Raw genomic sequence first — 23,719 nt, 5'->3', positions numbered from 1 at the left:
AAGGTATAAATATCAATTACCGTAAAATTCTGTGTGCTTGTGTGTGTTCTGCAAATAGTTGTTGACTGACAAGTCTTGTTGACCAAGAACCCTGGTGTACTTGAAGGTAAAAGTTAGGTCTGTTTCAAGCAGTGACTAAATAACAAGGCCATAGGATTAATCAAATAAACTGAATACCTACAAGTACCGTATGAACCTGTGGGGATGGAGAGGTTCCTTGAGGGAAGTGATATCATCCCGTTTTCAGGTACTGTAGAGTTACCACTTAGTTAACCGGCAGTTGCACCCAGAACTATAGTGTAACCACTACCAAATGAGGTGGTGCTTCTCGTCTCTGCTGCTGCCCAGAGGTCCCGAGGGGTGAAAGTGTGTTAGGTGTATCTAAAGAAGCAATAACAGTCTCGGTGTGGGGATTTGGGCCAGTTGAACCACTGTAAAATCCCAGCTGGTCTGATTCAAGAGGCACTTCTGAACCTTGAGCTGGGCTCCCTTCCTTGCCCCCGTCTTCACACATAGCATTATAAAATTGTTGAGATCCTTTTGGGAGGAATATTGGTGGGTTTCAGGATGGCTGAGAATTTTTTTTTTTTTGAATTTTTGAATTTTTTTATACAGCAGGTTCTTATTAGTCATCCATTTTATACACATCAGTGTATCATGTCAATCACAATCTCCCAATTCATCCCACCACCACCACCACCCACCACCACTTTCCCCACTTGGTGTCCATACATTTGTTCTCTACATCTGTGTCTCTATTTCTGCCCTGCACACCGGTTCATCTGTACCATTTTTCTAGGTTCCACATGTATGCGTTAATATATGATACTTGTTTTTCACTTTCTGACTTACTTCACTCTGCATGACAGTCTCTAGATCCATCCACATCTCTGCAAATGACCCATTTTCGTTCCTTTTTATGGCCGAGTAATATTCCATTGTGTGTATGTACCACATTTTCTTTATCCATTCGTCTGTTGATGGGCATTTAGCTTGCTTCCATGACCTGGCTATTGTAAATAGAGCTGCAGTGAACATTCTGGTACATGACTCTTTGAATTATGGTTTTCTCTCAGTATAAGCCCAGTAGTGGGATTGCTGGGTCGTATGATAATTCTATTTTTAGTTTTTTAAGGAACTTCCATACTGTTCTGTATAGTGGCTGTTATCAATTTACATTCCCACCCACCGGGAAAGAGGGTTCCCTTTTCTCCACACCCTCTCCAGCATTTGTTGTTTGTAGATTTTCTGATGATGCCCATTCTAACTGGTATGAGGTGACACCTCATTATAGTTTTGATTTGCATTTCTCTAATAATTAGTGATGTTGAGCAGCTTTTCATGTGCTTCTTGGCCATCTGTATGTCTACTTTGGAGAAATGTCTATTTCGGTTTTCTGCCCATTTTTTGACTGGGTTGTTTGTTTTTTTAATATTGAGCTGCATGAGCTGTTTATATATTTTGGAGATTAATCCTTTGTCCGTTGATTCGTTTGAAAATATTTCCTCCCATTCTGAGGGTTGTCTTTTCGTCTTGTTTATGGTTTCCTTTGCTCTGCAAATGTTTTTAAGTTTCATTAGGTCCTATTTGTTTTGTTTTTATTTCCATTACTCTAGGAGGTGGATGAAAAAAGATCTTGCTGTGATGTATGTCAAAGAGTGTTCTTCCTATGTTTTCCTCTAAGAGTTTTATAGTGACCGGTCTTACATGTAGGTCTTTAATCCATTTTGAGTTTATTTTTCTGTATGGTGTTAGGGAGTGTTCTAATTTTATTCTTTTACATGTAGCTGTCCAGTTTTCCCAGCACCACTTATTGAAGAGGCTGTCTTTTCTCCATTGTATATCCTTGCCTGCTTTTTCAAAAATAAGGTGACCATATGTGCATGGGTTTATCTCTGGGCTTTCTGTCCTGTTCTGTTGATCTATATTTCTGTTTTTGTGCCAGTACCATATTGTCTTCATTACTGTAGCTTTGTAGTACAGTCTGAAGTCAGGGAGTCGGATTTCTCCAGCTACGTTTTTTTCCCTCAAGACTGCTCTGGCTGTTCAGGGTGTTTTGTGTCTCCATACAATTTTAAGATTTTTTTTTTGTTCTAGTTCTGTAAAAAAAATGCCATTGGTTAATTTGATAGGGATTGCATTGAGTATGTAGATTGCTTTGCGTAGTATAGTCATTTTCACAATATTGATCCTTCCAGTCCAGGAACAGGTACATCTCTCCATCTGTTGGTATCATCTTTAATTTCTTTCATCAGTGTCTTACAGTTTTCTGCATACAGGTCTTTGTCTCCCTAGGTAGGTTTATTCCTAGGTATTTTATTCTTTTAGTTGCAGTGGTAAATGGGAGTGTTTCCATAATTTCTCTTTCAGATTTTTCATCATTAGTGTATAGGAATGCAAGAGATTTCTGTGCATTAATTTTGTATCCTGCTACTTTACCAAATTCATTGATTAGCTCTAGTAGTTTTCTGGTGGCATCTTTAGGATTCTGTACGTACAGTATCATGTCATCTGCAAACAGTGACTGTTTTACTTCTTTTCCAATTTGTATTCCTTTTATTTCTTTTTCTTCTCTGATTGCCGTGGCTAGGACTTCCAAGACTGTGTTGAATAATAGTGGTGAGAGTGGACATCCTTGTCTTGTTCCAGATCTTAGAGGAAATGCTTTCAGTTTTTCACCATTAAGAATGACGTTTGCTGTGGGTTTGTCGTATGTGGCCTTTATTATGTTGAGGTAGGTTCCCTCTGTGCCCACTTTCTGGACAGTTTTTATCATAAATGGGTATAGAATTTTGTCAAAAGTTTTTTCTGCATCTATTGAGATGATCATATGATTTTCTTCAATTTATTAATATGGTGTGTCACATTGATTTATTTGCATATATTGAAGAATCCTTGCATCCCTGGGATAAATCCCACTCGATCATGGTGTATAATCCTTTTAATGTGTTGTTGGATTCTGTTTGCTAGTATTTTGTTGAGGGTTTTTGCATCTATATTCATCAGTGGTATTGGTCTGTAATTTTCTTTTTTTGTAGTATTTTTGTCTGGTTTTGGTATCAGGGTGATGGTGGCCTCGTAGAATGAGTTTGGGAGTGTTCCTTCCTCTGCAGTGTTTTTGGAAGAGTCTGAGAAGGATGGGTGTTAGCTCTTCTCTAAATGTTTGATCGAATTCACCTGTGAAGCGTCTAGTCCTGGACTTTTGTTTGTTGGAAGATTTTCAATCACAGCTTCAATTTCATTACTTGTGATTGGTCTGTTCATATTTTCTATTTCTTCCTGGTTCAGTCTTGGAAGGTTATACCTTTCTAAGAATTTGTCCATTTCTTACAGGTTGTCCATGTTATTGGCATAGAGTTGCTTGTAATAGTCTCTTAGGATGCTTTGTATTTCTGTGGTTTCTGTTATAACTTCTCCCTTTTTCATTTCTAGTTTTATTGATTTGAGTCCTCTCCCTCTTTTTCTTGATGAGTCTGGCTAATGGTTTATCAATTTTGTTTATCTTCTCAAAGAACCAGCTTTTAGTTTTATTGATCTTTGCTATTGTTTTCTTTGTTTCTATTTCATTTATTTCTGCTCTGATCTTTATGATTTCTTTTCTTCTACTAACTTTGGGTTTTCTTTGTTCTTCTTTCTCTAGTTCCTTTAGGTGTAAGTTTAGATTTTTTATTTGAGATTTTTCTTGTTTCTTGAGGTAAGGCTTGTATTCCTATAAACTTCGCTCTTAGAACTGCTTTTGCTGGATCATCATGTTTTCATTGTCATTTGTCTCTAGGTTTTTTTTTGTTTGTTTGTTTTGTTTTTTTTTGGTACCCGGGCCTCTCACTGTTGTGGCCCCTCCCGTTGCGGAGTACAGGCTCCGGACACTCAGGCTCAGCGGCCATGGCTCACGGGCCCAGCCGCTCCACGGCCTGTGGGATCTTCCCGGACCGGGGCACAAACCCGTGTCCCCTGCATCGGCAGGCGGACTCTCAACCACTGCACCACCAGGGAAGCCCTGTCTCTAGGTATTTTTTGATTTCTTCAGTGGTCTCTTGGTCATTTAGTAACGTTTTGTTTAACCTCTGTGTGTTTGTGTTTTTTACGTTTTTTTCCCCTTGTAATTGATTTCTAATCTCCTAACGTTGTGGTCAGAAAAGGTGCTTGATATGATTTCAATTTTCTTAAATTTACTGAGGCTTGATTTGTGACCCAAGATGTGATCTATCCTGGAGAATGTTCCGTGCACACTTGAGAAGAAAGTGTAATCTGCTGTTTTTGGCTGGAATGTCCTATAAATATCAATTAAATCTATCTGGTCTGTTGTGTCATTTGAAGCTTGTGTTTCTTTATTAATTTTCTGTTTGGATGACCTGTCCATTGGTGTAAGTGAGGTTGTAAGTCCCCCACTATTATTGTGTTACTGTCAATTTCCTCTTTTATATCCGTTAGCAGTTGCCTTACATATTGAGGTGCTCCTATGTTGGGTGCATATATGTTTATAATTGTTATATCTTCTTCTTGGATTGATCCCTTGATCATTGTGTAGTGTCCTTCCTTGTCTCTTGTAACATTCATTATTTTAAAGTCTATTTTATCTGATATGAATATTGCTACTCCAGCTTTCTTTTGATTTGCATTTGCATGGAATATGTTTTCCCTCCCCTCACTTTCAGTCTGTATGTGTCTCTAGGTCTGAAGTGGGTCTCTTATAGACAGCATATATACGGGTCTTGTTTTTGTATCCATTCAGTGAGCCTGTGTCTTTTGTTTGGAGCATTTAATCCATTCACAATTAAGGTAATTATCGATATGTATGTTCCTATTATCATTTTGTTAATTGTTATGGGTTTGTTTTTATAGGTCCTTTTCTTCTCTTGTGTTCCCCTCTTAGAGAAGTTCCTTTAGCATTTGTTGCAGAACTGGTTTGGTGGTGCCGAATTCTCTTAGCTTTTGCTTGTCTGTAAAGCTTTTGATTTCTCTGTCGAATCTGAGTGAGATCCCTGCAGGGTAATCTTGGTTGTAGGTTCTTCCCCTTCATCACTTTAAGTATATCATGCCACTCCCTTCTATCTTGTAGAGTTTCTGCTGAGATCAGCTGTTAACCCTATGGGAGTTTGCTTGTATTTTATTTGTTGTTTTTTCCTTGTTGCTTTCAGTAATTTTTCTTTGTCTTTTATTTTTGTCAGTTTGATTACTATGTGTCTCGGCGTGCTTCTCCTTGGGTTTCTCCTGCCTGGGACTATCTGTTCTTCCTTGACTTGGGTGGCTGTTTCCTTTCCCATGTTAGGGAAGTTTTCGACTATAATCTCTTCAGATATTTTCTCAGGTCCTTTCTCTCTTCTTCTGGGACCCCTATAATGTGAATGTTGTTACATTTAATGTTGTCCCAGAGGTCTCTTAGGCTGTTTTTATTTCTTTGCATTCTTTGTTCTTTATTCTGTTCCACAGCAGTGAATTCCACTATTCTGTCTTCCAGGTCACTTACCGTTCTTCTGCTGTTGATTCTTTCTAGTGTATTTTTCATTTCAGTTATTGTGTTGTTCATCCCTGTTTGTTTGTTCTTTAATTCTTCTAGGTCTTTGTTAAACGTTTCTTGCATCTTCTCGATCTTTGCCTCCATTGTTTTTCCGAGGTCCTGGATCATCTTCGCTATCATTATTCTGAATTCTTTTTCTGGAAGGTTGCCTATCTCCACTTCATTTAGTTGTTTTTCTGGGGTTTTATCTTGTTCCTTCATCTGGTACTTAGCACTCTGCCTTTTCATCTTGTCTTTCTGTGAATGTGGTCTTTGTTCCACAGGCTGCAGGATTGTAGTTCTTCTTGCTTCTGCTGTCTGCCCTCTGGTGGATGAGGCTATCTAAGAGGCTTGTGCAAGTTTCCTGCTGGGAGGGACTGGTGGTAGGTAGAGCTGGCTGTTGCTTTGGTGGACAGAGCTCAGTAAAACTCTAATCCACTTGTCTGCTGATGGGTGGGGCTGGGTTCCCTCCCTGTTGGTTGTTTTGCCTGAGGCGACCCAACACTGCAGCCTACCCGAGCTCTTTGGTGGGGCTAATGGCGGACTCTGGGAGGGCTCACTCCAAGGAGTACTTCCCAGAACTTCTGCTGCTAGTGTCCTTGTCCTCACGGTGAGACACAGCCACACCCCGCCTCTGCAGGAGACCCTCCAACACTAGCAGGTAGGTCTGGTTCAGTCTCCTATGGGGTCACTGCTCCTTCCCCTGGGTCCCAGTGAGCACACTACTTTGTGTGTGCCCTCTAAGAGTGGAGTCTCTGTTTCCCTTAGTCCTCTCAAAGTCCTGCAATCAAATCCCTCTAGCTTTGAAAGTCTGATTCTCTAGGAATTCCTCCTCCCGTTGCCAGCCCCCCAGGTTGGGAAGCCTGACGTGGGGCTCAGAACCTTCCCTCCAGTGGGTGGACTTCTGTGGTATAAGTGTTCTCCAGTTTGTGAGTCACCCACCCAGCAGTTATGGGATTTGATTTTACTGTGATTGCGCCCCTCCTACTGTGTCATTGTGGCTTCTCCTTCGTCTTTGGATGTGGGGTATCATTTTTGGTGAGTTCCAGTGTCTTCCTGTCGATGATTGTTCAGCCGTTAGTGGTGATTTCAGTGCTCTCACAAGAGGGAGTGAGCGCACGTCCTTCTAATCTGCCGTCTTGAACCAATCTCCATGGCTGAGAATTTTTGTTCCTGGAGTGACACACGCCAAATGCAATTGGCAAATGACATCAAGAACCCCAAAGAGAGCGCGGTGTGTTCAACAGAATATGAATCCTGGAGTGTGACAGTTGCAAGTTTGGATTCTGACTCTGCCGGTTGACACTGGGAAGGAGGTGACTTTATTAGGAGCTTCAGTTGGCTCATCTTTACAGCAGGGCTGGCACCTCCCTGATAAGGAGGGCATGAGGATGCGATGATACGGTATATGTTTGGCACAGTGTTTGCTATGCAGTGGCTCTTGAGTCAACTGCAGCATCATTTCCCCTTGAGCTTTGCCCAGGTTATTACCGTTCTTTCAGTTGCTCATGCAGTAGACCATAGTGGGAGGCAGAGATGGCCCAAGGAGATTAGACTGAGTAAATTAGACTCCCTGTTCCTGTCATTGGTATGTCTTTACCAAGGCACCAAGGCCTATAAATTCACACTCATTTATGCATATAGAGCGAAATACTTTCATTAAAGAGTTTTACAAAGTTATGAAACTTGTCCATGTTTTTCAACAGGAAAACTATTTCTTGTGCTAGAACATAAACCATAATAAATCACCCAAAGGCCTCCCTCACCGCACACACAACGTAACTGCCTTTCTCTAGAAAGACAGCAGTCGCGCATCTCTGTCCTAATAATTTTTACAGAATAATTGCTAGATATTATCAAAATTTATAATTAAATGCATGTTCCAAACTAATTAATAAAATAGCATTTATTTGATAATGCACATTGGGTCCAGTTGCTTATGCTGGTGAATTAGCAAAGGTTCCACTCAATAACTGACTAGAATGACAGCAGAGTTTAATTTCAACATAAGCCAAAAGTGGACTTTTTTCCTCACTTGCTACTTACATGAGACTTTTATAAAATAGCGTAAAAGTATTTGATTAAAACCATTGTACTAATTATATTATGGGAAATGACATGTGATTTCAGCCATAACAAAAAATCTCAGATTTATGGGTTTTAGGCTGCTCAGAATTCAGAAATTCTTCTCTGTTTTTGTTTTTATTTGTTTTTATAAAGCAAGATTTTTCAAAATAGGAACAATTCCTGACACACAGCCAACCCTCAAGTATTTGTGTGCTGGCTAACCTGCTAGTGGGTTCACATGCTACTAGAACCCAGTCTTCTGTCCTCCTGCATGAAGTATCAGTACAACAGCCAGACCTTTCATTGTGAATTCAAGGTCTAGTTCTATCTCGTGAGACGTTGGAAACTTGGGCAAGGTGTCGCAAAGCATGGAACTGATGAGTATGGCATTACTGAAGTGGGCCTCTCATAGAGGGAGGTGGAGGTGGGAAGGCCAAGGATCTTCTCAACTATGCTGGGGTTTCATCAAAAGATGATGATCCAAATAAAACAGCAACTTCGATACACGTTTTAAACAGATTTGCAGATGTCTGAATTGTTTGAAGTATAGTTCTGTCAGAAAGTCCAAACTTCCTCTTTTCACCATCTCCCTTGGAGATTTTCTTAGCTTTTAATAGCTTTGCCTCCCGAGAGAGAATTTCTCTGTCTCCCTGCCCCTATTCCTTCCAGCCCCGTATTTTTAGTTCTTTGTTGGACATCTCAGCTAGACATCTTGAGTGTGTATTACTTGTACTACAAATTCATCATATTCACAAAATGCTTCCCCAGACTAGATGTTCCTCCCAATTGCCTGGTTTTCAGAGTACTCTGTTCCTTGTTCCCTGAGCTCAGAAACTCAGTTATTATTGGCTTCTTCCTCACATCTCATGAGTTGAGTCCTACACAGTTTCATATCCAGTTACTTCTAGTGTGTCATCCTTCTCCTTGCCCAGTTCAGGTCCCCCATTGCCTCTCATCTAGATTATTCAAATAATTGTCTCTTATTCCTCCTATCCAGGCCGACCTTCTAGGCCCTCCCTCTTATACATTGTGTGTGTGTGTGTGTGTGCGCGTGCGCGCGCGCATGCAGTGTATTTTATCAGGCTGTACTCGGGCCAGCTCCTTCAAGTACTTACTGTGTTGGGTCATTGTTGAATAAGTGAATTCCCCAGTTCAAACCAATCCAGGACTTTCCCAGATGATTTTACCTCTTCCTTTTAGAGCTGCTCCCTCCACCTGGAATGGTTTTTCCATCTTCCTCCCTCTTTGGAAAAATCCTTCCATTCTCTAAAATCCATCTCCAATACCATGTCTCTCATGAAACATCAGCTTTATTTTTGGTTTTTGAACCACCACAGAACTTCATCCTTCCCATCTTGCACCTGGTATTGTAATCACTTCTGTACTTTTCTCATCATGCTTCCTAGACTACAAGCCACTTATGGGCAAGGCAAGTGTCCTACCTGATACTGTATCTCAGCATGACATCTAAATCAGAATATGTGGATAAGGAGTATTGATGCATTTAATTAGGTAGAAAAAGAAAAGGTTTTCAAGCCTGGGCCTCCCTAATTTCTAGGAAGGTTGGCTTTCATTACACATTCCAGTACTCTGTGCTAGCTACACATCAAAGAGTTTGTTGAAATCTGATGATAAGTATGTACTAGAGCTTTCTTTCTTCCAGTTTTGAGTGTCTTATATAAATAGTAAACACGGGGCTACATTATGTCCTTAATGCAATTAGACTCTTGAAATTCTTAATAAGGGAGTTCCAGGAACATAGTAGGTGCTCACAGAGTGGTTGTGGTTGAGTTGAATAATGTCATATTGAAAACCTCAAGAGAAATGGTGTGCCTGATTTCTTAACTATTGTAAATTCTCAAGGCTCTTTAAAAACCATTTAGTTATTCTAGAGGGGAGAGAAGGGATGTCTTGTCAAGGAGATTATCATTAAGAATGTATAACACCATCTCTAAACTTGGAATAATCTTCCTTTTTCTTTCTTTAAGATTTAGTCGTCATGACCTCTTAATTGCTAAATCAGTTAGCCTTTGTCTCCATTGTCATCCCTCAGAATCTCAGCCTTTCTCTACAAGCATTACTGCCTTCCCCTCCTTGCCTGAACGGATGCCTGGCTCTCTCCCGAGGGGACCCCTTCACCTGCAGCCCTCCAAAGGGTGCCCTTTCATTCACTTCACATCAGCAGTCGGAGCCAGTGGCGGGGCTGATAAAGGCTGTGGTTGATTCCCACCCCCACCTCCTGTTGCTTTCCAGTCTCTTCCGGAACTGAACTCCTTCTACCTTCTTGTGAAAACCCAACCCCTTTCAGGCCTGTGCCGTGGATCTCTACCCCCTCCTCAGCCTTGCTGGGAGATTTCCCAATAATTAAAAACTTGACACTTGTTCCACTCAGAGCCTGCCATCATCCTGGGTGTCACTGCTGTTCACAAGGTCAGGCCCCCAGTAACATCGTCTCAGGGCTTCGGCCACATCACCTCTAGTGAACCTCTGCCCGTCTCGACTTCAGTTACCTACTTACAGACCCCAAAGAAGACCTTGTCATCAGCCCTCACTGTCACCTCCAGGATCCACGCGTGCCATCCAGCACAGCCTTCTCTGCCTCTACCCAGAGAAATCTGGAATTGCAGATCCGTTCCCAGCTTTCTAACCGTCTCTCAAGCCCTGGCTACTGGCTTCCCCTTAGCTTGCTGCACTAGCCCCCTGACGAGTTTTCCCTCTTCCATTCTGCCACCTACAATCCATGCTTCCCCCAACAACCAGAACAGTCTTTTGAAAACATGAACTGAATCATGGCACTCACTGCCCCCATACACAAGACTGCAGTGACTTCCTACTCCACTCGGAATAACAGGCCGGACTCTGCCTCACAGCCTACGAGGCCCTTTTTCACATGGCCCCTGCACCCCTCTCCAGCCTGTCACTCTCCCCTGAGTGCCCCTGGCTTTCTCCCTTGCTGCTTCTTCTAAGACTTGCATTGACCGCCCCCTCCCTTCTCTATGCGTGCAAGACTAGGTCCTGCCTCAGCTCTCAGCTTGCACACCGCCTCGGACCTTGCTGCGCGCCTTCCGTCTCTTTTATCTGAAACTCTGTGTGGGTGTGTGTGTGTGGGGGTGTGTGTGTGTGTGAAAGAGAGAGAGAGAGAGAGAGAGAGAGAGAGCGAGCGCACATTTACTGCCGTCGGAGGTTACTGATTTATCAGCTTATATATTAGCTCTTTTCCCTTCTGGGATGTAGGCTCTGGAGGATAGGGCCTTTGAATATCTTATTCACCTCTGATCCCCCAGCATCTGATAGTACCTGATTCATATTGGGTACTTAATAAATATTTTCTGACTAAGTGAATAGCGTAAGCATCCTACCTCCCTCTGGCCTTCAGTGTACCATACTCCTTCTCATACCATCTTCCTTTCTTGGCCAAGGAAATGAATACCTGTTCTTTATATTGCAGCCCCATTGCCATGAATTTCCCTGTTATCTCACTTTGTCCAGTTTCCAGAGTACATGGCCTGTCCATTGTTCATAGCATTGACCATCTGACATTTTAATCTTTATATGTTAGTATCTCACTAATGAATCAGCCCCTCAGCCCACCTGCCACCTACCCCCAGCCCCCAGAAAGTAACTTTTGGAGAATAAGGAGTAGGTGGGTTTTTTTCTCTCTGTTGTATCCCCAGTCCTTTCTGTTGCATCCCCAAGTGCTTCTCGCACTGGGATAACCCAAGAAATATGTGATTGACCATCTACTCCCCCTTTCCATGTTCTTGTCTCTCCTGATTATCTGCCCCTCTGACTGCTCTTGCTAGAGGTCCCCTACACGTTGTGCATCTGTTCTACTCATTATATAATCTGCCCCAGGATTATTCTTTTCTGCTCCTTTAGCTTCAACTATCACTTCTTTGTGGATGAGCACACATCGATCTTTCTGACCTGAACTCTCTTCTGAATCACAGTGCTCAACTTCTGGTTGAGATGTTTGGGTTCTCACCTGCCCTCAGGTTGAAGAAAACCGTACCATTTACCTCCCCACGTGTGTACCCTTCGGTTATGCTTCCCTGTCACCTTCACTAATGTATTGTGGCCTACCTAGCCACCTGGGTTCCGAGCCTGAGAGCCCTGCTCAGCATCTCTCTCTCCCAGGCCACGCATCCAACATTTCTCCAAGTCCGTTGCTTTGACCACAGGAATATGTCTCTTGTCTTCCCAGCTTCCCACCACTTCCCCCTCAGCAGTCCGACATACTCCTTCTCTTCTACAGCCCAGTTCTAACCCACTTCTCTGCCTAATTTACAGAGAGAGAGAAAGCCCTCTGCCCTCTGGTCCCCAAATCTGCCACAGCTGCATCCTTTCTGGGGACACTTGGGACTTCGTTGATGATGTCCCCTCAATAATGGGCTGAATTTTGATGCATGTGGCTAGCCTGTAGATTTTTGCATTAGGGAACTGTAAACTGTTTTGGTTCTAAAACTTCCCCGATAGGTCCAAGCTCCTGTCCTTTGTCTACCCACAAATGTTTTCCATTGGTATGTCTTTCATAAACTTCTTCCCATAAACAGAGCACATTCTGAAGCTCAGTGCCAAAGACAATGACATCATCTCCAAAGTGGGCTACTGCCTGTGATGGTTCCCCAAGACAGGCCCTGCTCCCTCCTGCCTACCGCTGACATCTCCTGCCTCCTGAAACCCAACATGCATCCCAACAGCCTCACTTGCTGACTGTTCCCTGACTTCAGTGCCTTAAGAATAGAGGAGTCTGTTGAGGGAGATGCTTTAACTTAAGTTGCATTTTAGAGCCAAATGCTTTCACAACTGGAGGGCTTTCCCTGGAAATGGCCTGGAGTTGGAGCTGCTGATAGGAACTCACAGGTGGGCCTCTGGGGCAGTCACACAGGATGCTTTTTTAGGTTCTGACTCCATTGGGAATGGGATTACTAGGATTTGTTATTGTCAAGTCTGATGGGACTTAATCCAAATTTTTTTTTCCCTTTTTTGGTGGGTCATGTGCCATTTCAGTATCTAGGCCTAGATCCTCTTAACACCTTAAAACTTCATAATTTTAGCTTACAGATTTTCATTAGTAAGTCACTTGATTGGAGTGAAGTGATCTATAGGTTAAAATCTTACCACAGGCTTCTGAATCACCTGAAGTAGAAGGCAATGCAAGTTTGTAGAGTGCCCTGGAGAAGTAGTTACTATGCTGGGCATTGGTGATCTTACTAAATTCTCTAAGAAGTGTAGGTAGCCTTCACTCCATTTTAAAGATCAGAATCAAGTAAGGTTCAGAGAGGTTATGTAACTACTGATGTCACACAGCAGCTAGCAAAGAGTTGATGCGGTATTTGATCATAGATTTAGCTCTGTGGCTCTGAAAGTTATGTTCTTTCCACCATATTCAGTAAATTTGACTTGTGTGCAGATCATACGTAGCACTGAAAATGTTTTATTTCTCATCTCATTACAGTGATCAGTTAAGTAACATTTTTTGCATTCTCCCTTTCCTATCTTTTCTCCTCGCCACTGCCTTAGAGCATACTCCTTCCACGTTACTGCGGACGGTCAGATGCAGCCTGTCCCCTTCCCCCCGGACGCCCTCATTGGCCCCGGCATCCCCCGCCACGCTCGCCAGATCAACACCCTGAACCACGGGGAGGTGGTGTGTGCGGTGACCATCAGCAACCCCACGCGACACGTGTACACGGGCGGCAAGGGCTGCGTCAAGGTCTGGGACATCAGCCACCCCGGCAACAAGAGCCCTGTCTCTCAGCTCGACTGTCTGGTGAGTGAACGTGGATGAACGTGGTTTAAGCCCTCACGCAGAAAATAGGACCTGGATGTACCAGCAACACACAGAATTGATCCCAAGCGGGTAGTTGTCTTCAGTGGTTTGTGCTGTTTGACTTGGAGCGCTGACGAGAAGGTGTGTCTCCTTTCAGTTACTTAAGGTAGATTTATCCGGTTCTTCACGTGTGGCACTTGCTCCAGTGCAGTTTCCATTCACCCTGCCCAGTGCATGGGAACAGGCAGACCACTTGCTTTCCTATCTGATAAAGGAGTTTAAGAAAACTACGAGCCCACGATGGTTTCTGTGAGAGTGCACCCAAGTATCAGAATCTGTCACACTGTGAGACAAGAGTAACTTAACACTTCACGTGGCAAACACTAGCTACCCCGTTAGCTGCCTCATGGGTATTCGTCCTCGGGTTATTTAGGAAATTTCCGTTTGATTTTCATCCTCGGACCAGCAGTAGCATGTTTCGCGGCAGCACGATGCTAGGTCAGTTTAAGGTGACTGCACAAGATTCCCATAACCTCACGAGCTGGGAGGACGTGGTGTTTTCTGTCACGTAACACGCCTTGGTCAAGCCTTGCCTCCAGTTGGTGCTGCTTAATTGAGCCCATGCTGTCCTTTGGCCAGGTAACACAGGGCCAGGCGAACGGAAGGGACCACAAGGTCTCTAACTCCCTGGCACTTGTTTGGCAGCAGAAAGAGGGCCTTTCAGCAGCCAGGCCGTGTGTACCCAGTTCCCGGTGTGGCTCCTCCAGGGTTGTGAGCGCTGCTGCGTCTGCATGTGCAAATGACTCAGGCATGTGCACATGACTCAGGCGGCTGGTTGATTTGCTGGTGCCGAGAGTGGGTCTAGATCTTTGCATTTTCATGCTAATTAAGATTAAATATCCCAGTACTGAATTTTGTAGATCAAGTTTAAGTACTTCCTTAATTTCATGTAATTTACTAGCATTAATCCACTTTATCATTGTCATAAGTGAAAATAGCTCATTGAAACCAGGAGGGAACACAATACTTTTATGGATTTTTGCTCTCATGTTAATGCTGTTTTCCTTTCCTCATGAATAACCTCTTGATGGGTTTTGTCTCTACAGAACAGGGATAACTACATCCGTTCCTGCCGATTGCTCCCTGATGGTCGCACCCTAATTGTGGGAGGGGAAGCCAGTACCCTGTCCATTTGGGACCTGGCGGCTCCCACCCCGCGCATCAAGGCAGAGCTGACGTCCTCTGCGCCCGCCTGCTACGCCTTGGCCATCAGCCCCGACTCCAAGGTCTGCTTCTCATGCTGCAGCGACGGCAACATCGCCGTGTGGGACCTGCACAACCAGACGCTGGTGAGGTGGGTCAGCAGGGTCCCTGACCAGGGCACTGGATTTACCTGTGCTGTGCCAGAGAGCTGTGTGTGTGTCTTTTTAAAAAGATGAAACATAACTGTCTTACTAAAAATTGTTAAGAATAGGGCCGTTTTAAGATGCTGTAAAATCTTGTTTTCTGCACCATTTGAACTTTATAGGATGAGGGGTTGTTTTCTTTCTTTTTTTTTTTAAATTATACTAAGCATCACCAATTCAGGTTTTAAAATAGGAGGTCGGTTTTATTTATTTTTCTTTTTTATAAATTTATTTATGTATTTATTTATCTTTGGCTGTGTTGGGTCTTTGTTGCAGTGCTCGGGCTTCTCATTGCGGTGACTTCTCTTGTTGCGGAGCACGGGCTCTAGGCATGCAGGCTTCAGTAGTTGTGGCACACAGGCTCAGTAGTTGTGGCTCACGGGCTCTAGAGCGCAAGCTCAGTAGTTGTGGCACAGGGCTTTGTGGCACTGCGGCATGTGAGATCTTCCCGGACCAGGGCTCGAACCCGTGTCCCCTGCATTGGCAGGCGGATTCTTGACCATTGCACTACGAGGGAAGTCCGAGGAGGTCACTTTTACATAATTAATGCACATAAGGTGCCCGTGACCTCATGAGCTCGTTAGACTTACGTACTTTGCCACCTGTGCTAACAAACCATCGTTGTCAGTAGGTACTCACTGAGAAGGTTCACAGTGTGTGGCGCAGTCCTTGGTGCTGTGTGTATCTGACACGTTCTTTCCTTCGACAAATGATCATTGAGCTCTTACCCTGGGCCCAGGCATTGTGTTGGGTGCGCCTCACCCTGAAATGATCTAGATAATCTGTTGTCCCACCTTACAGGATGGATAGACATAACTGTTTGTTTAGAAATGAGGTTGTGTAGGATCGGCACTGATAGGAAAAGCCCTGAAACACGTGTGTCTCCAGATGTCAGCACCTGAGAGAGCAGGAAGCCAGAGGTGTGATCCGCTAACGGGTGTGCAGAGGGTGTAGTGGAGCCCAGCTACAGGTCCAGGGGAGGGTGGGAGGAGAAGAGGCCCCTGCTGTCTGTCTGTAATGTATTTTGCAGGACGGAGCTCTATAAATGATTCCAAAAACAAAACAGTTAATCACTTTTTCCCCTTTTGAGTAAGGCTCTTATGAGGAACGGCTTCGAGGCCGCAGCCCCCGTGTCTTTCGTACATTTTACCTGCTCCTGGGGCAGCTGAGTCACACTGAGGTGCTTCCCACGCTCCTTCCTTGAGAGCACGGCCTCTCATCCTGCACAGCCTCCTACAGTTGCGTTGTTGCTCGCTGGCAGGATTAGTTCTGCTGCTCACTGTGCCCATCCCCAGAGCCTTTAGAAGGGAAACGACTCCTTGCACCCTCTGAAATTCTCGCCTTCTTTCACATCACACCGACAGAATAGGTCTCAGGTTGTATCTTGGATTAGTTCATTTTCATGTGGCTGTGTTTTCTTTTGATTCAGGTGGAGAATTTCTTCCGTCAGTTGTTTCAGTTGTTTTTAGCATAAGAGTAATTTGAAGAGGACTTCGTAGGTGTTCAAAAATAAACAAAACGTGCAGGAGATTCAGCATCTCAATTAAACTTTAATCTCTCTACGTATATGCTTTGTTATTACTTTGAATAATAGAAAATATAATAAACCAAAAGGAAATCTACGCATAGGGCCTGTAATGAAATAGATGGCTGAGGAATTCTAAACTGAGTTCACCTAAAAATTAACTGTTGAAGGACTTTTCTCCACGTTGGCATCTTCAGGCAATTCCAGGGCCACACAGACGGGGCCAGCTGTATTGACATTTCTAACGACGGCACCAAGCTCTGGACGGGCGGCTTGGACAACACGGTCCGGTCCTGGGACCTGCGCGAAGGGCGGCAGCTGCAGCAGCACGACTTCACCTCCCAGGTGTGCACTCGTGCACGTGACACTTTAGAGACCTGGTTTTGTGAAATATATGAGAGACTTCAGCGGCAATTCATTGACCACATGACAGAGTCACTTTTACTCTGAATTAGATAACTAAAAATTTTGTTGTTTTCTGTCAAAATACAACAGTATATATTTTATTGAAGGACAGAAAAAATTTCATTTATTACAGGCTTTTAGCAGGTTTTTATTTCAATGACCATTACTCTATAGATCTTTGAATTTCACACAATTGATTAGTAAGTTAGATTGTGGAGATCTGACTCATTACTTGGGATCACACCTTTGACTTTGATTTCTTCCTGTACAATTCACATTATCTTGATTTCCTTCATTATTTAAGTAGTATCCCCAGAGGAAGCAGTGCCTCCCCTTTAAAGGGAGTGTGTCCTCTATAGCCACCATCACCGTCACCTGTTTTAATTCTAGATCTTTTCTCTGGGCTACTGCCCAACTGGAGAGTGGCTGGCGGTGGGGATGGAGAACAGCAACGTGGAGGTGCTGCACGTCACCAAGCCCGACAAGTACCAGCTCCATCTCCACGAGAGCTGCGTCCTGTCACTCAAGTTCGCCCATTGTGGTAAGCAGGCCCCTGACGTCCACTGCCTGTCGTTCCTCCTTCCTCCTGATTCATTTCAAGTCCGGTCTTGAGTTCATTGACGTGTCCCTCTTCAGAATTATATTACTTCCTCACGCATGCCTACTTCCCAAATACCATGTAATTTTCTGCAGTTTATCCACTTTATCCTTGTCCCGAGTATAAATGACTCATTAAATCTAGGAGAGTGGGCTTTATTTTTCCAACGAAAAGAAACTCTTATTTGTTGCAGATCAGATTAGGTGAGTTTTCTGTGTATCATTTGACGCTCTGTAACACAAGTCTCAGGACTCTGACAAAGGAATAAACACTACCTTTTTTGAAACCCTGTTCCTATAGGCAAATGGTTTGTAAGCACGGGAAAGGACAACCTTCTGAATGCCTGGAGAACACCTTACGGGGCCAGTATATTCCAGGTAACACTTCACTTGTGTAGCCTTCACCCACTGTGCGCTCACTGCATGGTTCTCTGTGCCTTCTCGCAGGTTAATAACGCACGGACGTGTCCTAGGAGGTAGGAGCTAGTGTCACTCCCATCGCACAGAGGGGAAAACTGTGCCTGAGGGGGAGACTAGGGTCACAGCTGCAAGCTGTGCAGACAGGAGTTGTGTCCAGTTCTCTCTGAGCTCAGAGCCAAGGTGCCGTGCCCGTGGCCCTAACTAGCTCTTCACACCCCATCCCTTTTTACATGTTAGAGTAGCAGTTTCATGTCTTCTGTGAAATTTATTTATTTATTTAATTTTAATTATGGCTTTTAAAATTTTTGTTTAAAATTTGAGCATTTTGCTTGAATATTCATTCGTGTTGTTATTCCTGATTTCCCGCCCCCAAAAGAGTGCTGTGGAAAAGTGTAATAAATCTTGATTAATTTTATGAACTTTTATTCTTATTAACTCAGTGGTACTTTGTGTAGTTTGTGGAATTATTTGCAGGAGAACCAGATTGTAGGCATGATACACACTCACATACAGATCTCTCTCTTCTCTCCTGCTAGTAGGTGAGAATTTCATAGGCAAGTTAAAGAAGATTTCCTTTTTAACCTTCTGTATTTAGGATGTTATTTTCTAGGGGGTGGTCTGTTTTTAGGAATAACATAACAGCGTTGCGGTTTTCTTGACCATGTGGTACTAAGTCGTAGAGGAGATTAATTCATTTGAATCTAAAACTGCATATATTGAGTGAAAGTACTGTGCAAGATCATAGGACAAAAATAGCAGATTCTTACTGTCGTGAAGTTTATAATGTAATACAGTGGTTTTTGTATTGTCGATCACAACCTTTTAGATGGTCCCAACCAGCACTTTTTTAAAAAATAAAATTAAAAATGTTAAGAGTATATTTTTTGTAGTGAGTATAAGTATTATATCTCGTTTCTCTGGGTTATGAAGTAAAATTATGTCTCGGGTCTCTGGGTTGTGAAGTAAAATGTATTTATTGCAGGTTGCGTTCCAAAAGTTTGAGAAACACTGGTAGTAGGTTAGCATCTGCGTGTCAAACGTTCAAAGTCCCAGTTAAAATCCTGTGGGCTTTGTTTGTTTGTTTGTTTGTTTAGCACAGTTTAGTTAAAAGTTAACCATGACTGCTTTGCAGTGGGTGTAGTTGAACATGGTATTTGGAGCTCTAATAAGAGTGGTAACATTTTTCTTACTAACTATTGAACTCCTCCCTACTTGCACATTTATATTCTATTTTTACATAGGGGACGACGAGGTTTTATGTTGAAATATTTTTACATTCCCTATCTCAAAAACTATAGTATTTTCAATATGGTTCCCCACTATTACCTCACCTGGACTCCGAGGCCACCTTCTGTCGTGGCAGACAGGTAAGCCATCTTTACCTAATTACCTCTTTTACGGAAGGTGAGGGCCGAGACAGGTTAAGTGACGTGTCTAGCATTCTGTAGCTCCGTCTACATCCAAGCCATCCGAGTGAAGGTGAGGGTTTTCACACTGAGAACCCTGTGCTCTTAGCTGGAGACTAGGATTTGAAGTAGAGCCTTCCTTCATCAGCGTCCAGGACTGCCTTTCCTCGCTTGGGCTCCTGTTTTGGTCAAGGGAACATGTTATGCTTCTTTTTGCTCCAGATCCTCCAGGCCTGCCTCTCAGTGTTCATGGGTTTTCTTTCAGTCTTTAACATGTTCGTGTGTCTCTTCCCAGTCCAAAGAATCCTCATCGGTGCTCAGCTGTGACATTTCTGTGGATGACAAATACATTGTCACTGGCTCTGGGGATAAGAAGGCCACGGTTTATGAAGTTATTTATTAAGGACAAATCTTCATGCGAACTGGACTCCTCCTTGTAGCACTTTGTTCTGTCATCCTTCTGTTCCCCCGCATCCGAAACCAAGGATTTCCAGTACTCATTGCAGTCGTGGAGCTCAGTCCCCGCCTTCCCCCACTTCCTTCCTGCTGTTGAATTGTGAATACTCGTTAAGAACCTGTGATACCAAATCTTCAGCTATCTACTCGGAAGAACATGGATAAACCCTACTTAACAGTGAAAGGAATCTTTAATTATGTATTATATCTGTAATATATTTATTTTGTTTAAAGAAGGCTTTCTAACAATGACTGACTAAATAAAGCTGTCTGCTCCTGCATTGATAATGAAGATGCGTTGTATTTGATACCCCTCCCCCCCTTTTTTTGGCAAAGGAGGGGAAAGGAAGGTCTAAAATAACTGATTAAAAATGTCACTAAATGTAGACTAATGACTGTATAGAGATGTGAAATGTATAATTACATATGGAAGCAATATGTTGCTGTGTTGTTAGATGTTTTTGTTTTTTACTTATTTTAAAGATGTTTGGAAATGAATAATTAGAAGGTGACAGACCATGTCATATTCATTTGAGTCTATTTGGACAACTTTAACCAATATATCTATAGCTTTAGATTATATTCGATAAAAGTAATTGGACTTTTTCTTTTTTTCTTTTTTTGACTTGTTGACAAGTGTCTTTGTAATATGTTTTTAATTCCCTTTTTTTAATTGTATTATAGACAGATGAACAAATTAAATTTGGCCTCAAAGTGAGAACTTAATCCCTTCTGGGTATTTTTGCCACATTTCTTTGCAGAGGGAGATGTATACCTTTGGGCAGTTTTGTCAACACGAGAAATGATGGGTTATTTTTTGGCGTGTTCTCTGGGAACTGCACAGATTCAGGGGAGGATTCCTCCCACTGTGCAAGTCAAGTCTTTTACAAGACAAGGAGCAGAGGAGGATTTGCAAGGACCTCCCTCTGAAAATCAGAAAGAATGGACTCTCACCTGGGATGAGAACTTGCTTTCTTTACCTCCGGTTCTTTCCATGTCTTAGCTGGATGTCCCTGAAATGGACACAGGCTGTGCCATTGTGCCAGAAACATTGTTGTTAACTTTTATGTTGTTGTTGTTGCTGTTAAACTATGATATGTGACTCCTTTTTTTTTTATTATTATTTTTTGTTTGAATGCTTTAAAAATCCTTTAAGTCTGTGGATCTGCTGATGTACAGTGCCTTTGCTGCTATGGATCAAAATCAAGAGAACTGTGTAGATAAACTTTATTGTATAAGTAGAAAATTACTTAATTTCATACTAGAAATGGATGGATGCTGCAAGTTGAAATGGATTGTCCATTGACGTTCCTAATGTGGTAGCAGGAAAAAAAAATGGTGTCTTAAGTGCTTAGTGTTTGATGTCTTTAACAGTTTCGTAAAACTCTACAGTGTAGAAAGATTTTGATACTAAACTGTGCATTGTACATAGTTCTAATGCATTGTATTGACCACCAGTACTTCTATAATGGTAGATTGTTTGTGCATTCAGACTTTTAAGCATTAAACATAAATAACTTCTAGTATGCTTATTTCTAATTCTTTGTTTTGCTGGCTTTAGTTTATTTTCATCTTTGACTATGCCACTCGTATATATTAAAGATCACTAGTTTTATTCAAGGGAGATTGCTGTAAAAAGTCATGTGGGCTTTTTGATTGTTGCTGTTTTAGTTCTGTGTTTGTTCTTACTTGAGAAGAGCTAGAAGGGAGGGTGGATGGAGGTTATCGATGACAGCAGATATTTATTGCGTGCCTCTTTAGTTTGTCAAAAAGTTGTCATGTTACCGAAAGCCGTGATGCTTTAGAGCTGTGCTGTTCAATATAGTTACCACTAGCCATTTGTGGCTGTTTAATTTTAACTTGATTAAAATTTAAAATGCAGTTTATCAGTCATACTAACTGCATCTCAAATGTCCAGTTTGCCACATACAACTAGTGGCTAGCATGTTGGACTGCATCAATCTATAGAACATTTCCAAGATCCCAGAAAGTTCTGTGGGACCACCGCTGCTTTAGAGTTAGCCGATGCATACCATTTCCAGCCTTGGGGGTTTGGGAACCATTTCCAACGTGATACACTGAAGGCTTTGAACGCCTGAGGTCCCTCGGGCTGCTCCTGCTTGGCTTTGTGAAGCTTCAGCGTAAGAAGGTCCGTAAAGAACTCTTAAACTTTTGGGACTCAAAAACGTGACATTTTATGCATCCACTGGGTAGAAAGAAGGCTGGGCGTTGGGAGCCCCCACGGTGGTCTGGAGTGTCTCAGTGATCAGCTGTGAGAGGTAGCGAGTCTTTAGGTGCTAAGAGTTCAGCAGTGTTCATCATGGAAGCAGCACTTCACATGTGAGTGCCGTGAGTGCTGCTACATCAGATGAATAACGTTTCTGAAGTATTCGCTTAATTAATTTCTGTTTATCCTTATTAACATTTCTTATAAAGTAATAGAGAATTGGAGTAAAAGAAAAATCATTTTGACACAAGGAGTCTGACACTTGCCTACTGTGTTGACACTTGTAGAAGAAGAAAGCGCCTACCTCAGGGAGTTAGAACTTTGGTTTGGTGCCTGGTGGGTCAAGTCTGTGATGCCCTTCAGTTTTCTCCTTAGAGAGATCCAAAACCCTGGCCGTTGCACTGGATCAAAAATCGAGGTGAACGTGTGAATAAACCTAGCTTTTTAAAATAAATGGGCATCTACTTCCTCTCACTGCTGAGGTTTTATCAGATTAGATTTTTATGTCTCTGATATCAATCTCAGGCCTGGATTGATGTGCACAGCAGTCTTGATGTTGTCGTTTTAATTATAACTTGGTCTGCCGTAGTTTTTACTCCCAGTCTGGTCTTGCAGAGTCTGAAGAACGACAAAGACAGAATCACCCTGAACCAGGGAAAACTTAGTTCCAATGAAAGAAGAGAATGGTGCGTAGGACTGGAAGGTTGACTTACGTAGAACTACCAAGAAGTAAAAAGAATCCCTGATTGACGACCTTCCAAGACAGGCAGGTCAAATGTACCGTGATAGATGCTAACATCTAAAAGTTTTTGCAGGTACACACCTTACTTGTGGGCCACTACTTACTGGCTTCTTGGCCAGTGAGCTGCAGAAGATCAGTCTTACCCTGGAATGGTGTGTGTTGAAGCTTGATCCGCAGCCCTGTAACACCTGCAAGTGGTTGGAGTTCTGCAGCCATGGCATATCCAGAAACTCAGTTTCAGGCCATCTCGTAGCCACGAAATCCTGGGACCCTACAACCAAGAGCAGGAGAAATTGATGTCGCAATTTCTGGACAGAGGTGCAGTCCCCGAGCAAGACTTTGATCAGCTAGACCGTCAGTGATGCTCTCAGCTGTGCCATATGGCCAGTTTTTGTATCCTCAGTTGGACATTCTTGCACTGGCATCATATAACTAAAGGGATTTGTCAACTTATATTTTTGGCAGTTGTAAGGAGATTTGTACTGGAATTCCTTGCCCAGCATTAAGTAAGCAGTTACAGAATTCTAGAGATGTGGGTACCAAAAGAAATTCTTTCGACATTCTTGGATATACATGTCTGGAGCTACCAGCTCCTGGGCAACCTGTAGGGTGGCATCAGTAACGAGCTCTGGGTCCTGCCACCCCTCAGTTTCCCACTGGGGCATCAGCAGCAGAAGCAGTGACTCACCACCATCCCTGTTTTTTGTTTTTTTGGGTTTTTTTGTTCTTTTGTTTTTTTGTGTGTGTTTTTTTTTGTTGTTGTTGGTTTTTTTTGCTTTTAACTAATTGCACTTATTTGCCTTTCAGTTCAAGCTTCCATTCAGAACTGACAATGGAAATACTGTATTTTTGACAACCCAAGCACGTCAGAAAACCTCTCGTATTGGAACATTTTAACACCAATGCTGTTCTAGTGGTAGGAACTTAACTTTTGTTACAAGCTGCTGTTAACATTTTATTTTAGTTCTTTTAGTTTTAGTTCGGGTTTTTGGCAGCAAGTGGCAGAATTTTTTGGTCCCAGATAGGAACTAGCAGCGGAGCTGGGCTCTAGTTTACCTCTCCCCAGGGAAGGAAATCCTCAGCTGGGATCTTAGGTATTTGGCCTACAGGGAAGGAGAATTCCCACAGGGCTGACTTTAGTCCAGAGGAAAACCATGAGCACAGTGCTTTCACAAAAGCTGTTCTGTCTGATCTCACA

General features: G+C 42.8%; 1 protein-coding gene across 1 annotated transcript in view; it reads left to right on the top strand.

Annotated features, from left to right (window-relative positions):
- Nucleotides 1-21,015, top strand: part of TLE4 (TLE family member 4, transcriptional corepressor) — a 154,814-nt gene extending 133,799 nt beyond the window's left edge. Inside the window, exons 15-20 of the mRNA XM_082842267.1 lie at nucleotides 13,088-13,337; nucleotides 14,444-14,691; nucleotides 16,466-16,613; nucleotides 17,064-17,214; nucleotides 17,572-17,648; nucleotides 19,392-21,015. Of these exons, the coding sequence (XP_082698393.1) occupies nucleotides 13,088-13,337; nucleotides 14,444-14,691; nucleotides 16,466-16,613; nucleotides 17,064-17,214; nucleotides 17,572-17,648; nucleotides 19,392-19,499 (982 nt within the window). The 3' untranslated portion in view covers nucleotides 19,500-21,015. The remainder of the gene's footprint in view (nucleotides 1-13,087; nucleotides 13,338-14,443; nucleotides 14,692-16,465; nucleotides 16,614-17,063; nucleotides 17,215-17,571; nucleotides 17,649-19,391) is intronic.
- The last annotated feature ends 2,704 nt before the right edge of the window (nucleotides 21,016-23,719 follow it).

The sequence above is a fragment of the Leucopleurus acutus genome (genome assembly GCF_964270905.1).
Source record: "Leucopleurus acutus genome assembly, chromosome: 7".
In the NCBI taxonomy this organism is placed as follows: domain Eukaryota; kingdom Metazoa; phylum Chordata; class Mammalia; order Artiodactyla; family Delphinidae; genus Leucopleurus; species Leucopleurus acutus.
This window is presented reverse-complemented; position numbering and strand designations above follow the sequence as displayed.